The 21,022-nt window shown below is 42.8% G+C and overlaps 2 protein-coding genes across 7 annotated transcripts in view; one reads left to right on the top strand and one right to left on the bottom strand.

The window, feature by feature from the left end:
- The window catches only part of TXNL1 (thioredoxin like 1), a 29,265-nt gene extending 22,259 nt beyond the window's left edge, over window positions 1-7,006 (bottom strand). For 2 of the 4 annotated variants that reach the window (XM_053912813.2, XM_053912814.2), the window contains exon 1: window positions 6,732-6,993. In XM_053912813.2, the coding sequence (XP_053768788.1) occupies window positions 6,732-6,829 (98 nt within the window). In that variant the 5' untranslated portion in view covers window positions 6,830-6,993. Of the gene's footprint in view, window positions 1-1,794; window positions 1,931-6,731 lie in introns of those variants that run through there. The other 2 variants (XM_024580235.3, XM_071219553.1) reach the window with 2 other exon arrangements.
- A 9,282-nt stretch (window positions 7,007-16,288) lies between these two features.
- WDR7 (WD repeat domain 7) overlaps window positions 16,289-21,022 on the top strand; it is a 287,924-nt gene continuing 283,190 nt past the window's right edge. For 2 of the 3 annotated variants that reach the window (XM_024580299.4, XM_024580301.4), the window contains exon 1: window positions 16,290-16,559. The gene's annotated coding sequence lies outside the window, so the exon portion shown is untranslated. Of the gene's footprint in view, window positions 16,560-21,022 lie in introns of all 3 variants that reach the window. The other variant, XM_024580302.4, reaches the window with a different exon arrangement.

Consider the following 21,022-nt stretch of genomic DNA (forward strand, 5'->3'; position numbering starts at 1 on the left):
ATGTCCTACTTGTCCAGAAGCTGACTGCGTGGGTGCACGTGTCCAGTTTGTGAGACTGCACTAAGCCATATACACTTAGAATTCTGCACTGCGTATGTTGTATCCCAGTACAAAGTCAGAAGAGTGAGAAACATCTTGGCTTTTGCATCCAGAAACAGAAGGAAATGTGAATTTCACAGCACAAAATGTTCAACCTCAAACTGCGACCGCCTTCTCTACATTCTAGGCAGCACTCTCATCCCGTGCCATCCTTAAGCCTCACATCAAAAAGCTAAGAAAGTAACTATTAAGTTCTTAAGTATTAAACTAGATGCTTCTGAAAGTAGATTTTTGGATTTAACAATCCTCAAGTAGGCCCTGAGACAAAATTATTAAGAAACAAAACATTTATAGTCAACTAAATCTATGAGTAGTTTAGCAAGTTACTGCTAGCTATTAATTTCTTAAACACAATGGATGGGAGTACAAATTAGTAGATCCTTTATGAAGGGCCAGTTAGTCATTGCTTTTCAATTTTAAATGAGTATAGCCCAAGATTTAACAATCTTACTTCTAAAAGTCAATCCTATCCTAACACTTACTCAATTATACAGTATGTATAAGAAGTTCAATGCAATGGTTGTTGATAGTAACAAAAAAAAAGAGAAGAAAGAATCTCAATGGCAATTAAGAGAGAAATACTGTTACAAGTACCATTCACACCAGGGACTAAGAATAATTTCTGCTGTGTAAAGAAAACTAAGTCTCATGATAAAATGTTCTCTATGATCACATTACACACACACAAGTTTAGGAGAAACTTTTAAAATTATCCATACTTCTGCAACATTTGCTTTTTTTATGATGAGCAGGTATTTTTATTTTAAAATATTAAATAAGTTGTCACAAAAGAGGCACAGGTCTTCAGGCTATACAACAACATACTCATTCCTGAAAAATCTGCCTTCCGTAAAAGCATGCCACAAAATAAAGAGCGTATGGGGGAAAAAAACAAGACTGAGGCAAACCACTGAAACCCACACAATTTTGTAAAAATATCCCTAAGAAAAACGGTAAGTAGTAGTACTCAGGAAATACTTGGGCAGCTAGGCAGGTGGCTCAGACCTAGAGGCTACCTAGGAGGATGTTTAAAATAAACAAAACAATCAAGTGGAAGTGCCCACTCGCAGGTGCTGTGAAACCCCCAGGGAAGTGGGGCTCTGAGCCAGTGGGACTGCCAGGAAGGCAGGGAGGGACAGGGGGAAGTGCAACACTGAGAATGAACCCCTGTGAGCAACTGGGCGGGTGCTCACGTTAAATTTTATTAACTTTAACTTTCTTAAAATAAATCTGAAAGGGAGCTAGCCTGTGTGGCTGAGGGCTAGCGTTTCTCCTTCTTGCTAAAGGTTCTATTTCTATTCCTGCTCTTCGCTATCTGGGAAAAACAGAATATGAACCAACACAACATCCACGTGACACTGACATCACTGCTCTCATCACCAATCACGTGTGAAAGAAACACTTCTTGTATCCAAACAGACTGTATAAAGAGCTACCTTGCAAACAACCGTTCCCTCTCAAAATTTAACCTTACCTAGATCTTTTGCTTAATTAGTTAGTCAACAGAGATTGGAACTTAAGTCAAATAAGTCATAGAATACAGAAGCACAAATATTATACAGCAGCATACTTTCACGCTATAATAATTCAAATTAATCAACTGGTTATTTTAAGTAAGATGTTTGCCTTGTTTATCATTAGCATTTAAGAGTAAACTTAAATTTCTATTATTGGTTGAGCTAGTAAACATGTTACCTGATTTCTCTGTACAAAATGAGAAATGAATAGATTTTCCAAGGACTTCTCCCAGCTCTAAAATATTATGCCAAATATGCCTGAATTTCAGGACTGTATTTTTTCTCTTGTGCAGACCTTGATTCATAGCCCTTAGTTCGCAATCACAGGACCTTTGAACCTGTTATAAAAGAGGTTTAAAAAAGAAGAGTTCTTTTTCTACCTCTGAAATTCTTTTTGACTGGAAGCTTATCTGTTAACTCCAATATGCAAAATGGATATGTAAGAAGGATTCTGTTATGCTTTTTGAGATAAAGAGAATACAGCAGGCAACCTGCCAGTTTTCTGCAATTCACGAAGAACCAAACCCACAAAACTACAACTTTTAAACTCACCTAACCTAAAATTATTTGATAAGTGAGAACTGAAGACCAGAAAGTTAAACGACTTGTGCAAGATCAGACACTCTAGCTAATGGCAGGACCACAGCTAGAACTGCTAACTTCTAAATCTAGTCCCCAGTCAGCTTTCTCTGAAAGCACCCCCTTAGTTTCTTCTTAACACACAAGTTTTCTTGTTTACAGTCATACTATGAATTCTTTGTCAGGAGCTTGCTGTTCTTCCCTCTTTGCCAAAGTCGTCGGTGCTCTTCCTTGAACAATCACATGTATAAACACATCCCGCTGGAAAGCTGGTAAGGAAAATGTATGGGCTTCCTGAAGACACTTTTTAAAAGCTTATTTTTTCTGCAGGGCATAACTTTAAAATAGGTCATTTCTAGATGTATTACATATCCTGGTAAGGAGGCATAATCATAATTGGTCCTATTAATAATACAACATAGCTAGCATTTACCAAACACTTACTGTATGTTACACAACTTACAAAACGCTTAAATTCATTTAAGCTTTGTAATTCCTCATTTTAAAGATAAGAACAATGAAGTACAGTGCTGGAATTTCATCACAAAACCCAACTCTTTTTTTTTTCTCTTGATCCTCACTGGAGTCATACTCATAGAATACAGAAGCCTCACTGGAGAATATGTTTATTGATGCGGGAGAGAGAAGAAGGGGGGTAGAGAGAGTCGAGAGGGGTGGGGGGAAAGGGTGGAGGGAAAGAGAGAAAGAGAAAGAGAGAGAGAAGCATGGACTCCATACATGCCCAGACCAGGGATCAAACCCACAACGTGCCCTGACCGGGCATCGAAACCTTTCGGTGCATGGAACAATGCTCCAATCACCTGATCCACCCAGCCACAGCCAAAACCCAACTCCTAACCGCTATTCCAAAAATCCAGAACAGTGGCCTAGACAGTGCTTTTTGTTGTTTTTTCTGAATGAACTGCCAAGATAAAGATTATTTATATGCTCCTGAAAGGAAGCCATACAGATTACATACTGTATGATACCATTTTTATAAAGTTCAAATCCAGGCAAAACCAAACTGTACTGTTAGAATTCAACAGTAGTGAGGAGGATCTTGCAGGAGGGTCAGGAGTGCTGGTGTTGCTTAAATGCATGTAACCACTTTGAAAATTTATCAAACTATACATTGAAACAATCTGTGTGCATTTTTGTATGCATGCTATACTTCAATTAAAAAGTTCAGGTGGTAAAATTCTCTGTATGTTCTTTCAACTCACCATGCCCCTAGTGATCTTAAAACTACCTACCTCACTCCCTAATGCTATCTGCCTCGTTCTGTGGTCTTTTGGACTTGCTAACTCTGTGCTGTAGTAAGCTACCCTCAGCCCACAGCAATTTTGCTGTATATAATTAATACAATATACATGTAATGTATTATTTGGACAAACTACCAAAGCTATTAGAATTCGACATGCTAATACACATTAACATTCTTCTTGGGTGGTAACAATTAACACCTAACCAACTACAAAGTAACACTTGCTTTAAGAAAATTGAATACATAGTAAACACATTATAAAAGTGATACATTCATGAATTCAGGACAAAAAAAATCATTCATACTGGATTTTATGGGGGAGAAAATGTATATCCTTTTAACACTAGAGCTTAACCACCAATGATAACAAAAACGGCACTGCTTGTGACCACTGAAGTGTATCTGGGTTTATTTACAAAGTAACAGTTTGGGGATACCAGTTATAAAAACAGGTTACCAGAGCATATTAATTCACATATACGATTTTACTCTCTAAACAATATGGTTAGGTTAAATGTTAGTATTCCCATTAACAGGTAAGGGAAAGAATGTCAGAGAGTGAAGTGAATTGTCCTTGGTCGTAAGATTAGTCGTGCAGAGCTGCAGCCAAAGCATTCAAGACATTTACTGAAAAATGTCAGGCCCTTCACTACGCAGAAATGAAACGATGCTTCCCTTCTGCTTAGGCTAAGTTGGGCAAGGACAGCCCTTAACAACCCAAACAGCCCATTCACCAATGGGACTGAAGTTATTTAACCTCTCCATGACTCAATTTCCACAATTGTAGAGTGGGGATAATTTCATTATTTTGAAGATTGAATGAGTCAATAAAAGGGCTTAAATAAGTGGGTATACTGAATGCCACTGAGCTGTACCATAAAAATGTTTAAAATGATAAATTTTGTTATATATATTACTACCTATAAAAAAATGAAAAAAATACTGAATATCCCCTGAAAATTTTTAAACTGAAGAGTAACAATATGTGTAGTGTTTAGTAAAATTAATGGACAGTATAAAGCATGGAACTGAAAAATAAGGAATAAGGGTTAAAGTAGAATTGGAAAGGAAATGAAGCAGGCGCTGGAGAAAACTATTTTCTTGGCCTAAAATGGGACATTAACTTTGATCTAAGGTTTCTTACATAATTTAATTTGGTACAGTTAGTTGTTGTCTAATACTGCTACCCATATATGTAAATCCGGAGTCATACAGACATAAAGTCTGTGTAGGAATGGTTTAATGGACAAAATCTAACCAGATTTGTAATTACCTAAATATACTTTTGAATTTAAAAGTTCTCTAAATTCAACCATTTTATTTGCTCTCAGTTTTTAAAAAGAAAACAAAATTTTCATCCCACCAAAATACCTTTTAAAAGTAATTAATAACAGTGCTTACCAATCAATGTCTGCAGTTACATTTCTGGTTAAATAATACATTGCTAATGGAGGTGTTTCCTTAATCACAACATTTTCCCACTTTTCTCACTCCATTAATAACATATTACTCTGTCATCCCTCCCTCTCTATAGTAAAGAGGGGGAGAGTGTACCCCTCAGGGACAAAAGTATAAATGCTCCCACCGATTAGAATTAGGAAAGTGAACTAAAAATGAAATTCACTGTTAGAACCATTTCTTCCCTTCTCTAACTCTGCTTTGGGTACTTAACAAATGCTCAAGTATCCCCCATATTAAGAGTACAGATATTACAAAGTTGTTAACTCTGGGAAGGCACAGTTACAGAATTCTGACATTCCTTTTAGACATGTCTTTCCATATGAACTCTTCATCCTCTTCAATTTAGTAAATGTCAAATGGATACTCTATCCCATCATGTACAATTCAGTGTACTACCCTTTTCCAACTCTGTACAAGAGAGACTGGTCCCAAAATAAGTCCTACTTTGTTTTCATTTCTATCTGCATCCCTCCATTCCCTGTAACCAATCCTAATGTCGCCACTTCTATACTCAACATTTATTGAATCATGTTCAATAGATTTGAATCACTTTTTGCTCTGGGATTCAAAATATTGCCTTGTTTATATAGTTCTACAGTAAAACGTATTACAGAAACAGGGATACCTGCAGTGCATTTCTCCGAGTTACTGCAAGTGTAAGTAATGTCGGGGGTCGAGGTAAATCAAGGGCAGACCTCCCATCCTCCTCACTAGGCACTGACATACACAGAGAAGGTCGGTACACACACCCGCTCAACCCTTGGTCCTGGAGGCCTAGTTCCAACCCGTCACTCCCACACGGGAACCCCGCACGCCCAGCCCGCACGGGAGATCCGCCAGCCCTGCGACCTGTAAATTACGTTAAGATTTACCAAAGCCAGTGAACATCTTTTCATTAAAACCTGTCCTTTTAATTCATCGGGTAAAAAACGAAATCAAAACGTTTGGTCAAACTCAGGTTCGATTCCCAGTCAGGGCACATGCCTGGGTTGTGGGCCAGGTCCCGGGGAGGGGGGGGGGGCTCAAGAGAGGCGACCACACACTGATATTTCTCCCCCTTTCTTCCTTCTTCCCTTCCCCTCCCTCTAAAAATTAAATTAATAAAAAAATTTTTTAAATGGTCAAACCCAAACATCTGGACACCTCCCCACCTGTATGATATACACCTACTGTAGTTTTTGTGATCACTTGCCATCACATACATAGGGAAACGTAAGTTACAAAGCTACTTACCAAACATGCAACAAAAACGTAGGAAATGAAAAGCATCCCGACCCAACATTAACTTAATTTAAAATGCATAAGCTGAGCCTGTTGACTAAGTACTACGCAGATTAGTTGGAGAGCCCCATCTGAAGCTTCCCAGGGTTTACAAAATTGCAGGTGGTGCAGAGTAGCAAAGCGTTCAGTAAATTAAGATTTCAAGGTTTCTAAGATGCAAGTGACAGCTGGCTCGCGGAAAGAAAGGGACAGACGCAAGCAGGGGCGGACGTACGACGCTCCCAGACTGGAAAGAATAGAGCCGGGCCACCCCCAAGAACAGGGCCAGTAGGAGGATTCAAAATGGGATAGCGGGTATCCCCTGGGCTAGGAACGCGGCCAGCCTGGCCTCCGTGCCCGCCAGAAACACCCCGGGGCACAAATGGGGGGCTCCGACCCAAGAGCTGAGGCCTACTGGGCAGCGGCCTGGGGCTGCGGGCAGCGCCAGACATTCCGGAGCAGGAGGGGACCACAGGGAATCGGGACCGGGAAAGACCGAAAGGAAAGCACCGACGGACGCCAGGGGCCACAAGGCTCGGGCCCGGCCTCACCCTCGCATGGTGAACTTGACCACGGCGAGTCTGGAGCCCGCGCCGCTGAGCTCCGGCTGGAAATCCGGGTCGCTCCCGACCGGCTTCACTCCCACCATTCTCAGAGAGCCTGCAAAGGAGGCTGCGACGCCACTGGCTTCGAAACAGACGACGACCCGGGAGAGGAAGGCCGGGGCCTGAACCGAGGAGGTGGCGACCGCGGAGCTTCTCCCCGGCTCTCAGTGCCGAGTCACGCCAGGGAGCGGAGCGCTGAGGGGGCGGGGCCGGGGGGGGGGGGAGGGAAGAGGCGAGGGAAGGTGAGGCGCGCAGCCCCAGCAGCCACCGCGCCACAGGGCCGCCCGCGCCTGCGCCGCTTGACGTCATTTCCGCGCCGTCCGTTTTGGTTCCCACCGCCCAATCAGAAAACGTAAACCATGGCCCCACTCTCAACTGAGGAGCCTTTCGCCGGCTGGAGCGGCGCAGGCGCAGACGAATAGCGGTCACAAGCCCCGGTATGGAGTGCGACACAACGGTTCGTGTATTCCTCCGCGGTTGTAAGACCCGGGGCTTCCACTAAGGAGTTTCCTGGAATAGGGAAGTGAGAAGGAAGCCCCTTCTTCTCCGGGGTTCGTGTCTTAAGCACCGCCAGCCCCCCTCACCCCCGAAGTACTCTGTGGATAGTCTTGTCTCATATTCGTCGCAAGTGGCCGCACTAGACAAAGTAGACTTTAGGAACAATTATTCACGGATCTCATAATACCTGGTCGTTCTCTGTGCAGTTACACAGGAAAAAAAAAAAAGTTATTTGCTTGTCTTTAAGTTGTGTTTAAAAAAGAAAGAAAAAATACTGCCCCTCCTTTATGGTCTCCAAGCTTAGTGGTAGACGCAAACAGTAGTTAATGACAGAAGCTTGCAAAGGAAACGGTGGAGACCAATGACACAGGAGGACAGGGCAGGGTAAACTTGCTGGGAGATGGGACCCCTGCACTGAGTATTGATTTAAAAAAAAAGGGTAGCCAGATGCTGAGAGATGACGGGTATTTCAGGCGGAGGAACCACGAGTGCAAACGCATGGGATGAGAGGGCTAACCATAACAATAATAGTAGCTAATATTTAACAAGTTGTGTGTCAGTTAAGATACAAGCTCATTGTGCATTGGCTCTCTTAATCCTTACAATAACCGTGTGAAGTAGATCCTCTTATTACTTCACGTTTAGACACCTAGTAAGTTTACACACCTATTTTGCACACCTAGTAGGAAGTCGAGCTTTGATTCAAGTTAAGGCAGCCTAACACCAGCAAGCTGTTTTAAGTACTGGACTAAGTGACGAGTAAAATGATTTGCTTTTGGCTTTAGCTGGGGAGATGAAGTTGAAGGTAGCCGTCAGATCTTGACTCATTAAGAAATTTGTATTTTAACATAAAGGGAAGGGAGTAATCGCTGCAGGGCAGTTTTGTGATTACAGAAGCCTGAGGTAGCAGCGGGGAGACTGGAGGCGGGGAGACTGGGTTAGGAGGTTACTGCAATAATCCAGGACCTGGGCTGGGAGCAGCTGCAGTGGAAATGAAGAGGAAATGATATGTTTGGGAAACAATTAGAAGATTGAAGCCACAAGGGTTAGTGACCAATTTGGACCAGTTTAGTGAGATGACAGAGGAAGGAATCTAGAATAACACAAATATTTCAATTTGTGGTTTTTTACAGAGTTAAGATGCACGTAGGACATCCAGGTGAGATATTCGGTACATAGTAGCAAAGACGAGTCTGAAACTAAAGAAAAAGGAGTAGGTTACAGTTACAGCTTTGAGAGTCATGAGTTTGGGTAATAATCGAAGCCCAAAGTATGAATAGAGAAGGCCAAGTGTGCTGCAGAAACATAAAATAATTGTTCCTAACTGAACCCAGCCGCAGCAGAGCCTCAGTAACTGACATTCCTTTCTCATGTGATACCAGCACAATTCAATGGCTTTAGAGCCAAACAAGACAGAGGTTCCAATAACAGATCTCTGCTACTTATTATCTTGTGGCCAAGGACAAGCCCCTAACCTCTCTGACCTCAGCCTTCTTGTCTGTGAGAACTGGTTTGATGATACCTACTTCCCAGGATTCTAAGGGTTAAATAAAATAGTAGGCGATGTGTATAAAGAATGAGAAAATACAATGCTCAAAGAAAGATGTTTAGAAGCAATGACATATTATTCAGCCAGGCTTGCCTGACAAAATACCACTGCCTGGGTGGCTTGCACAAAAGAAATGTAATTCTCAGAATCCCTGAGGCTAGAATTCCAAGATCAAGCTGCTTATCAGGGCTGGTTTCTCCTGGGGACTCTCCTCGGTTTGTAGATAGCCTCCTCCTTGCCGTGTTCTCGGATGGCCCCTTCTCTGTGCATGCAAGCAGAGGCCCACGTGCACATACAAGCTCTCATACCCTCGGTGTCTCTTCCTCTTCTTATGAGAACGCCAGTTCTGTTGCATTGGGGCCCCACTCTGTGGCAGCATCTAGTCTTAATTACCTCCTTCAAGGCCTGAGCTCCAGATTCAGTCACATTAGGATTTAGGACTTCAAGCGATGAGTGTGTGGGGCTCACAACTCATTACATAGCAGAGGGATTATCATTATTCCCAATGGTCCACCCAGTTTTGCCTTAAAAGCCAACAAAGAGTATCTATAGAGACAACTATAGTAAATATTCAGAGGGGATTGTGGAAGCAAGACTTTAAAAATCTGTAGATTCCTGAGGAGCAAGATAAAAAAGCATTATAAAAATTAGATCTGATAGGGGAATTTTGTTGTTTATTGTCCGTGTGTTCCTTCACATCCACTCTCAGCCTTTCTTCCCCCTGCTCTTAGTTCCAGAAAGCCGACCCAGAGGGACTAGATCTGTAGAATGCCTTGTTGGAGATTCTTTTTGGAGGTTGATGGGTACGAGAGAGGGAGGTCCAGTTACCAATTCTGTCAGCTCCCGCAGATTGTGTCCACCAAGGGCTACAGCTCCTGTCCAGAGACTCTTCACACCATTAACCTTTTCAGTTCCTAGAACCACTGTCTTCGCTTGTCCCTACAGTCCTAGCAGTAGGAACCACGCCTGCTGTTGGTAGCACATGTCACATAATCAGCAGAGACACTAGCTGCCGAAATCCCAAATCTAGGGTATCCCAGAGAAGCAGAGGTACGTGGAAGCTGTGATCCTTAGATGGCCTTTCTTTTCTTCTTCTAGATTTGTATAAGCCCTTCTAAAAACTTCATTTCCTGGAATTTTCATAAAGATTTTAGGGAAAACATACAGACCCTAATACACAGGTGGCAAACACAAGGCCCACAGGCAGAATCCGGCCCTCCACCTTGTTTTACCTGCCCCGGCACCTTGTTCCTACCCAGCAGCACCGAGTTCTCGCTTGACTGTTAAGGAGAGTTACATTTCTACAGTCCTAAAATTACATTCAGCCCTTTGAAGGCAACCGCGGGGCTGATGTGCGCCCCCCACCCATGGTGAAAATGAGTTTGACACCCCTGCGCCTAACACCTCTACGAGGATAACTTGTGATTATTCTTAAGATGGATGGTACACTCTCCATTCCTGAGCCCACATTCAGAAATGCCCACCTGCTGTACACCAACTGCCCCGCCCCATCCCTCTCGTGGCCCTGGCAGACGTCACTATTAGGTGCCATCGGCTCCCAGAGTCTCTCTAGACTCAGCCTGAGAATTCCACTCAGCAGCACCCACTACCAGTCAGCACTCAAGATGAACCTCTCTGCCCTCTCACGTTTTACTGCGACTGTCATTCCCTGAAATTCATAGTTCTCAACTGTGGTGAGTTCATTGAAATGTGGGCTCTCAACTTCACACCCAGAGGTTCTGATGCAGTAGGGCCGGAGGATGGCCCGGAAATCTAAGTTTTAGCAAGCACCTGGAGTGGCCGATGGAAGGGGTCCGTATTTTGAGAAGCATTATTTGATGATAATTTGCCTGCTGTTATGTTACATTTATGTGCATTTATGTACAAGGTACTGTGATAATGCTTTGAAACACCACTTCCCTAGGGATATTAAAAGGGAGATAAGACACTTATACAAAAGTTAATTGTATGAGTTTAAGTGTGGTAAATGGATAGCAGAAATATAGGTAGCATACCTCAGTAGTTCAGAAAAAAGAGAGAAAATTTTCATCTGGAATGAGCAAAGAATGCTTTATGAAAGAACATGTTCTAATATTCAGGTATAGATAAATATAGATAGGAAATGCGTACATTTCTTCACTTCACAGAAATGACCCTCTACCTTCCTTTTAACTCATTAAGAAGGTAATTTATTTCAGACTCGCCCATTCTTACCAAGTTCAGCCAATGAATAGAGAAGGCTTTCTATCGTGACATTTAGCTGCCATGGGTTCACGTTGCTGATTTTACAAATAGATCATGTTAAAGATATGTCATACATGGCTTTTTCTCTCCCATTGTCTTTTGCACATAGTAGGTACAAAATAAGTATTGGTTGAATAAATGAGTGGCTAGAAAGCAAAAGGAGTGTGAATCTCAGACCACAAAATCAGGTGTACAAGAAATATTACTTTGTGTCATAACTCAATCTCATTTTGATTCTGAATTCCCACCCTCCTGCTACACCCAACTAAAACAAAAACTTAACCTCATGTCCTCTCTGTCTGCCTCAGAAACTGTATCAAGTTTCTAGGTTGGGAGTGCAGTGGGCTTTAGAGTGTAAATCCCTGGGTGTCTCTGTCTACACCTACCCTTTACAAGTGTATCCCTGTGGGGGAGCTTTGCCCACAAGAGCCTTGTCCACCGCAGATGAGAATAAGTCTACCAAGACATGATCTGCTTGGGGAGAAAAGGTGGCCGAACTCTCAAAGAAGAAGGGCCAGGAGCCTTTTCCTCAATGGGCTTTATTGGGTTCAGTCTGCACAGGAATACAGGTAAAGCTCATCAATCATTGTCAGGCAGTAAAGATCAAACAATAGATAACATACAAAGAACTCTGAGGGCTTATTCTGAGTCAGGGTCAGTTAGCTAAAGGACTATAAAACTTTGGGAAACAAACTCATTTCATGCTTGGACCCTTATCAGAAAATTGAGGGCATTCTTAGCAAAACAGGTTTCACAGAATTTTATACATTCTTTCTTAGGCCTGATCACCCCAGGGCACCGTTGTTCCTGCCCAGGGCTGCACCGCCCTCCCGCATTGTTTCACACTTAGGCAGGGGAAGAAAGGCAGCCAAGAGATTAGGAGACTTCTTGCAGACAGAATGAGGACTCAGGCAATGTCAAAGCCAAGGGGCAAGGGTCCATCACCCCCTTTTCTTATAGCCCCCCAAGTCCTTCCCTGAGGGTCCCTTTGCGACTGTGCCTGTCTTAGGTCATCCCTCCCTTGAGGCATTTTACCAGTCATTGGCTAACCTGTCATCCACTGGGGGCCAGGCAGGGTGAAATAAAGGGGGCAGAGGTAGTGCCCCTGCCAGGGAGATAAGCTTTGTCTCCATAGTGGCTTATGGTCCCAAGGTCTCTCACTCAGCCTTAGCCATGGGGGTTACAGCTTCTGAAACCAGGCAGGGTGGTTCCCAACAGAGCTCTCTCTGCTTCATGTGACTACTTCACGGACTGGGCCCCTTTGCTGTTGCCTAGGGCCCCATCTGCATAGATGCACTAGTCTGACATTTCTTCCCTCCACTTCAAGGAACCAAGACCTCAGGCTCTGCTTGTCTATCACCTCTCTACAAAGGAATCTGTTTTTAGTGCGGCAGAACCCCCTCTGACTGCGCGTATTCAAGGTATTTTGCCCGTGCCTGTAATTCCTTCCCTCAAGGCAGACACTAGAAACTGCAGCCAGAGCTCTTTCAGCCTACACTTATGTTTCGTTTGGCTGCACCCTCGTGTGTGTGTGCACATGCACACCCACAAGTAATTGTCACTTAATAGCACTTATTTCTGAAGTAGAGAACTTAGAATGTTTTATACCAATTTAACTCCGCTTATCAACTGAGTAATTTATTTTGGTTGATAATCTTTGCCTTATACTTCAGTTTAAAGGGAAAAACATGTAATTTGTGTAATATAAATATTAAATAGAAAAGAAATATTGCTTCATAATTTCCAAACCATTTTTAGCAATATGCTACTGGATTTGAAAATTGAATACCATTTCCCACAGTTGTCCCTAGGTGGCGCAATATCTCTTCAGTCAAAGGGGTGTCATTTCCCCTTAGATATCAAGAAATTGCTTCTTTAAATAATGCCAGTAAGTCACCAGATGGACCATTTGTCCCAATAACACTATGTATTCCTTGGTTTTGGACAGTAGGAGTGTCTTGGGTAGAGGGTTTCCTAGGAAGTCATAGAATGATCTGTTGCTCTCATAATTTTTTTTTCCCCCTCAGGGAAAATACTGAAGCACCTTGCTGACAATTCTGAGTCAGGTTTTGGGCGTTTTCCAGAAATGTAAAATAGTTTATTCTTCTGAAGTTTATCTGAGGTTCAGAAGTCATTAAACTTCCTAGAGTTTCTATTAAGAAAGCTAGATATTTAGACAAGTATTTCCATCACCTCAGCCTCTGAAATAAAAATCCATATTTTATTTTTTTTAAAGAGTGTGTTGGGGGCTGGAGTTAATGCTTTGGAACTGAAAAATTGCACATAACTACATATAGCTATGTTTTCATTTAATCACTTGTAAAGAGAGCTCTCTCTCGGGTGTGGTGGTGTAGCAGATGTTGTCGGACTAGAATGTAAAATAGGGGAGAAATGGTAAAACTCTTAAGAGAGACTTTCACTGCATTCAGGTCCCTCTCTCAGGCATGCCCTCCAGCACACACACACAAACACACACACACACATCAGTGCGTCCATTCTCAAGAAGCAATATCTGCACACTTTGAGTATTTCTGAGGGCCAGGCACTAAAGACATTCAGTAAAAATAAAATGTATGTTAGTGAATTCTATCCAACAGGGGAGTGGCTATGTATACACTGCTAAAAACAGTGTTTCCCACCAAAATTCAGCACATTAAAAGAAAAAGAATGTAGGAGGATCAGACCCACTGCGAGTGGCAGCAAGTACCACCCCACGTCACCCCTCAGTGTTGTGCTCACGTGATGTCACTGTCTCCCTGCCAGCCTGTGCACGACGCGACCACAGAACCAGCTCTTCATGTACCCGCAGTATACTTTTCATACTGCACTGTTTTGTAGCTATAAATCTTGATAGATATCTGTCATTTTTTTAGCTGCCCAGCATCGAACATACTTTCCAGTATTTAGGGAATCCCTATTCCATAAATCTTGGTGGGAAGCACAGTCTGCCTTCCTTTACAGAAGCTAACCTTGCCAAATTCTCACTTTCTCAGCATTGCTTTCAGATAAGTTCAATAAATACAAGCAAATTGAACTGAATGTATTGATTATTTAAATGTTTTAAGATTTTTGTATAATTCCTCCAGATTAGAGGAATAAATAAGTTATTAAAATAAATATCCAAGTTATAAATGAAAGTTATAAATGTTAATTTCAGAAAGTTTATATATGAAAACAGATATTGTATGTACAAAAATGTATGAATCTTTCTTAACCAGAAGCATCTTATTCATTAATGCTTGAATATTTATTTTAGTCCTGTAGTCAGAAGTTTGCACACTCATACTTGTGTATAGACTTCGGCAATACACTTTGTAAACTTGGCAGAGAGGGCCCAGAGTGGTAACAGTCTGAAAGCTTCTCATTAATGTTCCTGTTAAACTTTGTATCCTTAGGATCACATTGAAACATAGTAAGTGTTCGATTAATATCTGTTTAACACAAGAGTCAACTTTATCTAAGAAAGATATCTTATAGATTTCATTTACAAGTCAAATAAGCTTTAATGTAACCAAAGATTATCCTGTGGTAAGCATTCTATGTTCCTATATTTCCAAAAGATACTTATAAAGGAGATGATGAACTTAACGTCTTAAATGCATTCATCATCACAACAGATGGGATGAGTATATTGAATCCAGCAGGCTAAGGGATTTATTTTTTCTGTTTAACATCATTAGCCTGCTTCTCCTCCCACCCGCACCCACCCTAACTCACTTTATTGTAAGGCTGGTAGGTAGTCAAAAGTCCAAGAAAACCATAGAAATTCAACTTACAGTATAAGACAATTTCAGAATTATTGATTTTAAAGTATTCTATTGGCTTCAGTGGTCAATATTTTTAGTTTTTCTCATTATGGTGGCAAGCAGAGCTGCTCTCAACAGATAAACAGATAGAGCAAATGAGAAACACCAGAAGGCCTACGGGATGCCAAATAGCCTCGTGAAAGAAAAGGGGGCATGCCACCCAGGACTTTGGTGGGTGCAGTGTGTTGCTGGAGGAGGACTTCTAAGCTGGGGGGAGGGGAGGGAAAAGTTTGCCATTTTCAGGAATGATAAATTGCACCTCAATACTAAATGGTTGAATAATAAATTAAAGTCTTTTGTCCAAACCAATACTTACCTGTTCTTTTTCTAATTAGCAAGGACATTATCCTGTCTGAAGTAGTTGTTTCTGCTCTGTTCTAATCCCCCACCCCCTAGTTCAGGCCTATGCAATGATGTTTTGCTACCCAAGGTGTGGTCCAAGGGCAAGCAGTAATGGGCATTACCTAGAAGCTTGTTAGAAATGGGGACTCTCAGACCCTACTGAATCTACTGATGAAGTTTCTGAACCTATTGAATCAGAAACTTCGTTTTAACAAGTTCCCCAGCTGACTCGAATACACAGAAACTTTTGAGAACCACAATAGAACTCTTACATGTCCTACAAACCCATTGATGTGATTGTAAAGGAAAAACACAGTCATGGAATGAAAATATTTTCTATCTTTTTAACAGCACCATTTCCCAGCAGAATGGCACTTTTCCCTTGACGGCCATTCATTCATTCCTTCAAGGAATATTTGGCAGATAGGCATCATATTGGCATTTGTTGAGGTCCTTTAATCTCCAGATGTCCATGCAGTCGCTGTGCCTATTTTGTACACGGGGAAATTGAGGGGAACGAAGAGAAGCAGCAACACATCCCAGATGACACTGACGGCGTTCAGTGGAGGAACCGGGGTCCTCTCTGGACGCGCCGCTCACGCTCCCCCCATCTTTGCTGCCCAGACGGCGTGCACAGTCATCCTCTCTGCTCTGCGGGAACGTTGCACGCGGTCAGACTTCCTCTAGTCAAGTGGCCGAGTTCTTCCTCTGTCTGGCCCTCTGCGGTGGGCAACCGCTAAATTTGGGGGTCAGAGAAAAGAGTAATCAAGTTCCAGAGCCACCGCTTTCCAGGCTCTTGGATCCAGTCGCGGGGGCAGAAGAGTAAACTTGCAACATCCTGGTCAAAAGGACAAACACCTACACTGGCCGTGTACCGCTTCCCTCTATCTTGGTCCTCCCAGCAAGGGCATTAGAGGCGAGAAGAGAGCCTAGACCAGGCTTCCCATAACCAAGATGGCGGCCGTGTACTCCTTGCCCACAGTTGACCCCTTCACCTCCGTTCTGTCTCCATGGTACCAGCCTAGGCCCGGCGAGCTTGGAAACGTTGAGCATTTCCCTCCCCCTCATTTTTTGCGACAGTTGCAGCTAAAGTCACGGCAGTGGAGACTGGTGTCAGCTGATTTACCGCAGCGGCGGCGGCGGTGGCAGTAGCTTCACCCCGCAGCCCCGGCTGGGAGCGGCGGCTGGGCTGGGGTTTTGGTCCCCAAGGTTTTCCCACCCGGATTTTCCCACTACACAGTCTTCTTAGATACGTCCTTGCCTTGTGCTTCTTTGCTGGGGCGTCTACCTGTGGTCCGACAGACAACATCACTGCATGAGATGAAGGTGTGACAGGTAGGGAGGGGGCTTTCGAGCCTCCCCAGGGGGATCTACAGTGCGGGATGTGCCCACAACGTGGAGATCACGGGGCCCGGGGTCAAGGGTCACAGACCGCTCCCTCCGGTGGCGGCTCCAGCTGTCAGAGCTCTGCTGCTGGAAGCTCGGTGCCGTGCCGCGCCTGCAGGTTCAGGGCCACAGGGAGGCACCCGTGGCCGTATCGTGGGTCTTCAAGGGGGTCTTTGGGGCTCCCTGGCCTGGTAAGTGACATTTGCTTCTGGTAACACTCGCTGTGATCTTGAGATGGGACCGCCCTGCTCTCCAGGGCAGTCTAAACGGGATGAGGTGGTTAGTGCTAATGGGTGGGTGGTTATTAACAGTGTTTTCCGGTAATGTGCTTGTTTGGGGGTACATATGGTCTCTCCTTACCCGTGGGCACTTTAGTTTGCCCTTGCCTAAGGTATGGAGGCGCCTATTAGAGTTTCATCTTTGAGAAGCCATCTGCCTGTTATCATCACTTTGCTCTAGGACTTGCTCTAAGGAGATGCCTGCAACTCCCACTCACAAATGGGACCAACATTCTGAAGCGATGTTTGGAATCAGCCCTGCCTTGCCTCTGATTCAAAAATTACGTTTTAAGTTTTAATTCACTTTGTTGGTTTCTCAAGTGCTAGGCACTTATACTTTGCAACAATGTTACAGTTGCTACAGTTACATCGCAGGATGCAGTGGTGTTGTTGATGCTGTTGATTTTAGGGTTCAGTGAGAGCTACTGATGGCTTTCACAGTGACAGTTGTCAGGACCCAAGAAAGACATGCCATGGCTTTTGCAGATGTTAATTGCTTAGGACTTCATGGACGAGATGGCAAAAATCGCTGTTGTATAAAAGTTCACTGCGTTTTTGAAATTTTGTTACACACATAACTTGGAAATGTTGTGACAGGAGGGAGTAGAGGGGAGTTTAAAGGTGAAAATGTGTCTGAATGCTTTTATTAGTAGGAAAAATCAACAGTTGCCTTGATTTCATCCGAAGTGACAGGCCATAGTCATTTCAAATTGGAAAAATGGAACAGTGTAAATAGAAAATGCCTCATTAACTTCAATTATAGCTTATGGTGGAGAAATTCATTTGTTTACATGTCTGTCTACATTTTTTAAATGCTCCAGAGTCCTACCTAACAGCAAAACTAGAGCATACACTTTATTATTTCTTATTGCCCCCTATAGCTAAGTGTTAAAAGATCTTGATAATTAGATAAATCAAAACTGAGCTTTCCCATACTTGAGTGTCACTGTGGGAACTTAAATTTTGAGGTAGTGAGCCTTGTATCTTAGAAGTTTATTTTTATCTTGGGTATAAGTTCTATTTTGAAGTGAAGGAAGTGGGGTAGTTTACCTGTGTAACAGCCTTAGCATTGAAAACTTGCGAAGTAGTGAGCTGGTCTTGTGCCTTTGTCGTAATGAGGGTAAGATGACATTTGTCTTTAGTGGTGTGTTCTGTGTCTGGTGTGAGTCCTTAAAGTCTGTTTTGGACCTCAGGTGCAGAGGATTGAGCCAATCCTTCTTAATTCAATGATCATCATTGGGCTGTTTAAGGAATGTCTCCTGTTTTGTTTTGTGGTTTTTTTTTTTTTTAATTCATTGTCTTTTATTTCCAATTGCTACTTCATTCCATTGGCTATCAACCTGTAAGCAACCGTTCTAATATGTGTGATGTGTATCCTTCTGTTTGTATGTGTCATTAATGTATATTGTTTTGGGTGCCCATATGTTTAATTTATGGAGATGATGTCATGCCATATGTCTCATTAAAAATGTTTATCTCCTTACTGTGCTTTAAAGACCTATTTGTGTCTCTGACTGCTGCACAATATTTCAGAAGGTATATCTACTGTAGTTTATGTCTACTCTCCCATTTGTGGATACCCACATTACCTTCATTTTCCTACCACTATTGACAATACAATGATAAACATAACCTTTAGACCTCTGATGCTTTCTTTGAGATTTGTATCCAGGAATGTGATCTCTGGATTGTAGGATATTTATATACATATTTTACTGAAAGACTTCCAGACTGTGTTCCGGGACAAGTGCAATGGCCTGTGCTCCAGCAGGCAGTTCATGAGAATTTCTATATCCTTATATCCCCACCAGCCCGATAGATAACACAGCAAACACTCCTTTAAAGTTGCATTTCACTCTGCCTAATGAGATGGAGCATTTCTTCATGTGCATTTTATCTTTTGTGGGTTTTCTCTTGTATGAAATTGCCCATTCATCCCTTTCCTCATTTTAAATTTGAGGTTTCAGTCCTGCTCTTGTTAACCTGCAGAAGTTCCTTGTATTTCTTAGATACTAGTCCTTTAAATATTATAAGTACATCTGTTCCGAGTCTGTCATTTGTCCATAACTTTTTTCATGATGTCCTTCGTTGAACAGAAATCTTCAATTGCAATATAATCAAATTAAATTTTTTTTTATTGACTTATCATTTGTGTTTTGGGGATTTTGTTTAAGAAGTTGTTTCCCAACCCTGTGTCACAAAGTTACTGTCCTGTTTTATGTGCTAACTTCATAGTTTTCTTTTAAGGACATAGGTTTTCAGTTCATCCAGACTGTCTTTTTACCATCATGCACTGTGAAATGATGTTTCAATCAATGGACCACGTGCAGAATGGTAGTCCCATAAGATTATAATGCAGCTGAAAACTTCCTATTGCCTAATGATCTCCTAGCCATCAAAACATCATAGTTCAAGGCATTGCATAAATTCTCACCCTTGTGTTTCAGTTGCCTACAGTGTTCAGTACAGGGATATGGTGTATAGGTTTGTAGCCTCAGAGCTTAGGGGAACAGAATTTGTCACCCCTAAATATGTCTTTTCAACATGAGGATTATTTTAGGCTGGTTACTGTCAAGAAAAGGCAGACAGGGAAGAAGTTCTGAAAACCAAGTATAAGTGACCCTTTGTAAAAGACATTTACATTTGTAAGGGTTTCCCCCTTGCTGGAAGCTGGGCTCCCCTTTTCTCTGGACACTCTAATCAGTGCAGAAGACAGTGCTGGTGAACCTGTGTAACAGCCTTATCCTCCTTTACTGTTGTTTTCCGGGTGACTTCCTGTAACTGGCTTCCCACCCCCACATCTTTTCAACGGAAGTTTTTGAGGAGTTGCTGAGTGTTCATGAGTCTCTCCCAGGTATACACCAGGTATACATGTTAGTAAGTGTTTGTTTTTCTTCTGCTAACCTGTCTTTCAGTACAGGGGTGTCTCAGTCAAGAATCCAGAAAGACAGAGGGCAGTGATTTCTCCTCCCTACAGAGCAGTAAGCTATGCCATATAGCCTGGGTGTGTAGTAGGCTCTACAGTCTGTTTGTGTGAGTGCACTCTATGATGTACGCACAATGATGAAATCGCCTAAGGACTGCCAACCCATGGTCATTGGCACCAATTAAATACCGACGGGAATCCCCACTAAGAAACTTTATTCAGTGAAAACAGCTCCGTTGTGATACAGCGAGGCTGTGGAACAGTTCACTAGTGTTACAGCTCGATTAAGGGGCAGCAGGGCTGTGAGGCAGCCCCGGGGCGAGGCAGCTGTGCTCTGCTCAGATTGGCTCCACTCCACTCCCCTCTGCCTGCTCTGCTCTGCTCTGCGTTGCTGTGCTCCCATCTGTTATGGTCCCGCAAGACTTTTTTGCTATCTCAACTCCTGTCTGGGAAACACAGTCTTCAGTCTTTGGCACAAAAGAAAAGTGTGGTCTCCAAGCCAGAGAGGAGCTATCTGAATTATGGAGAGAAGTCCCCAACCCTGGTCCCTGGTGGTCTGTTCTCATGCAAATGAGGACTCCAAATCTTGGCAGTTTGGTTGGTCCAAAAAGCACTTCCCTGATTGGTCAGAATGGAGCTGCTCTGATTGGTCAGTGAGGTTGCTAATGGAGATATAGCTGCACAGCTCTGATCAGATAGCCCTACAGGTTGAAAAACAATTCCAGGAATTCTTTCATAAGGGCTAATTCAGATGGCAGGAACACAGTGCAGGCAGGCAGTGCCTGCGGGCTTCTCCCTGAAGTGTGGTTTATGTGAGATGCCTCTGTTTAGAAATGGCTGCTAGGTTCTGACTTTTCTTTTTTTTTTTTTTTTTTAAATTTGAACTCAGCCACCAGGAACCCCTCTTGGTATCTTCTTTCTTGAGGTCCACAGGATGCCTTTCTCAGAATACATCCCTGTTGTGAAGGGGCACATGACTGTACAGGGTGGAACAAAAGTAGGTTTACAGTTGTAAGTACGCAACACACAGAGTTTGTTCTTATATTATCATTGATTAGTTATTGTGTTGTTTTCCATACGAACTGTAAACCTACTTTTGCCCCATCCTGTGTATGTCACAAGGTCCAGATCCAGTCTATTTTCCATATAGTATGCCAGCTTTCCCAGCGCCCTTCTCTCCTTTCCGCATAGACTAGTGATGCCACACT

Source organism: Desmodus rotundus, chromosome 10 (genome assembly GCF_022682495.2).
Source record: "Desmodus rotundus isolate HL8 chromosome 10, HLdesRot8A.1, whole genome shotgun sequence".
Classification (NCBI taxonomy): Eukaryota; Metazoa; Chordata; class Mammalia; order Chiroptera; family Phyllostomidae; genus Desmodus; species Desmodus rotundus.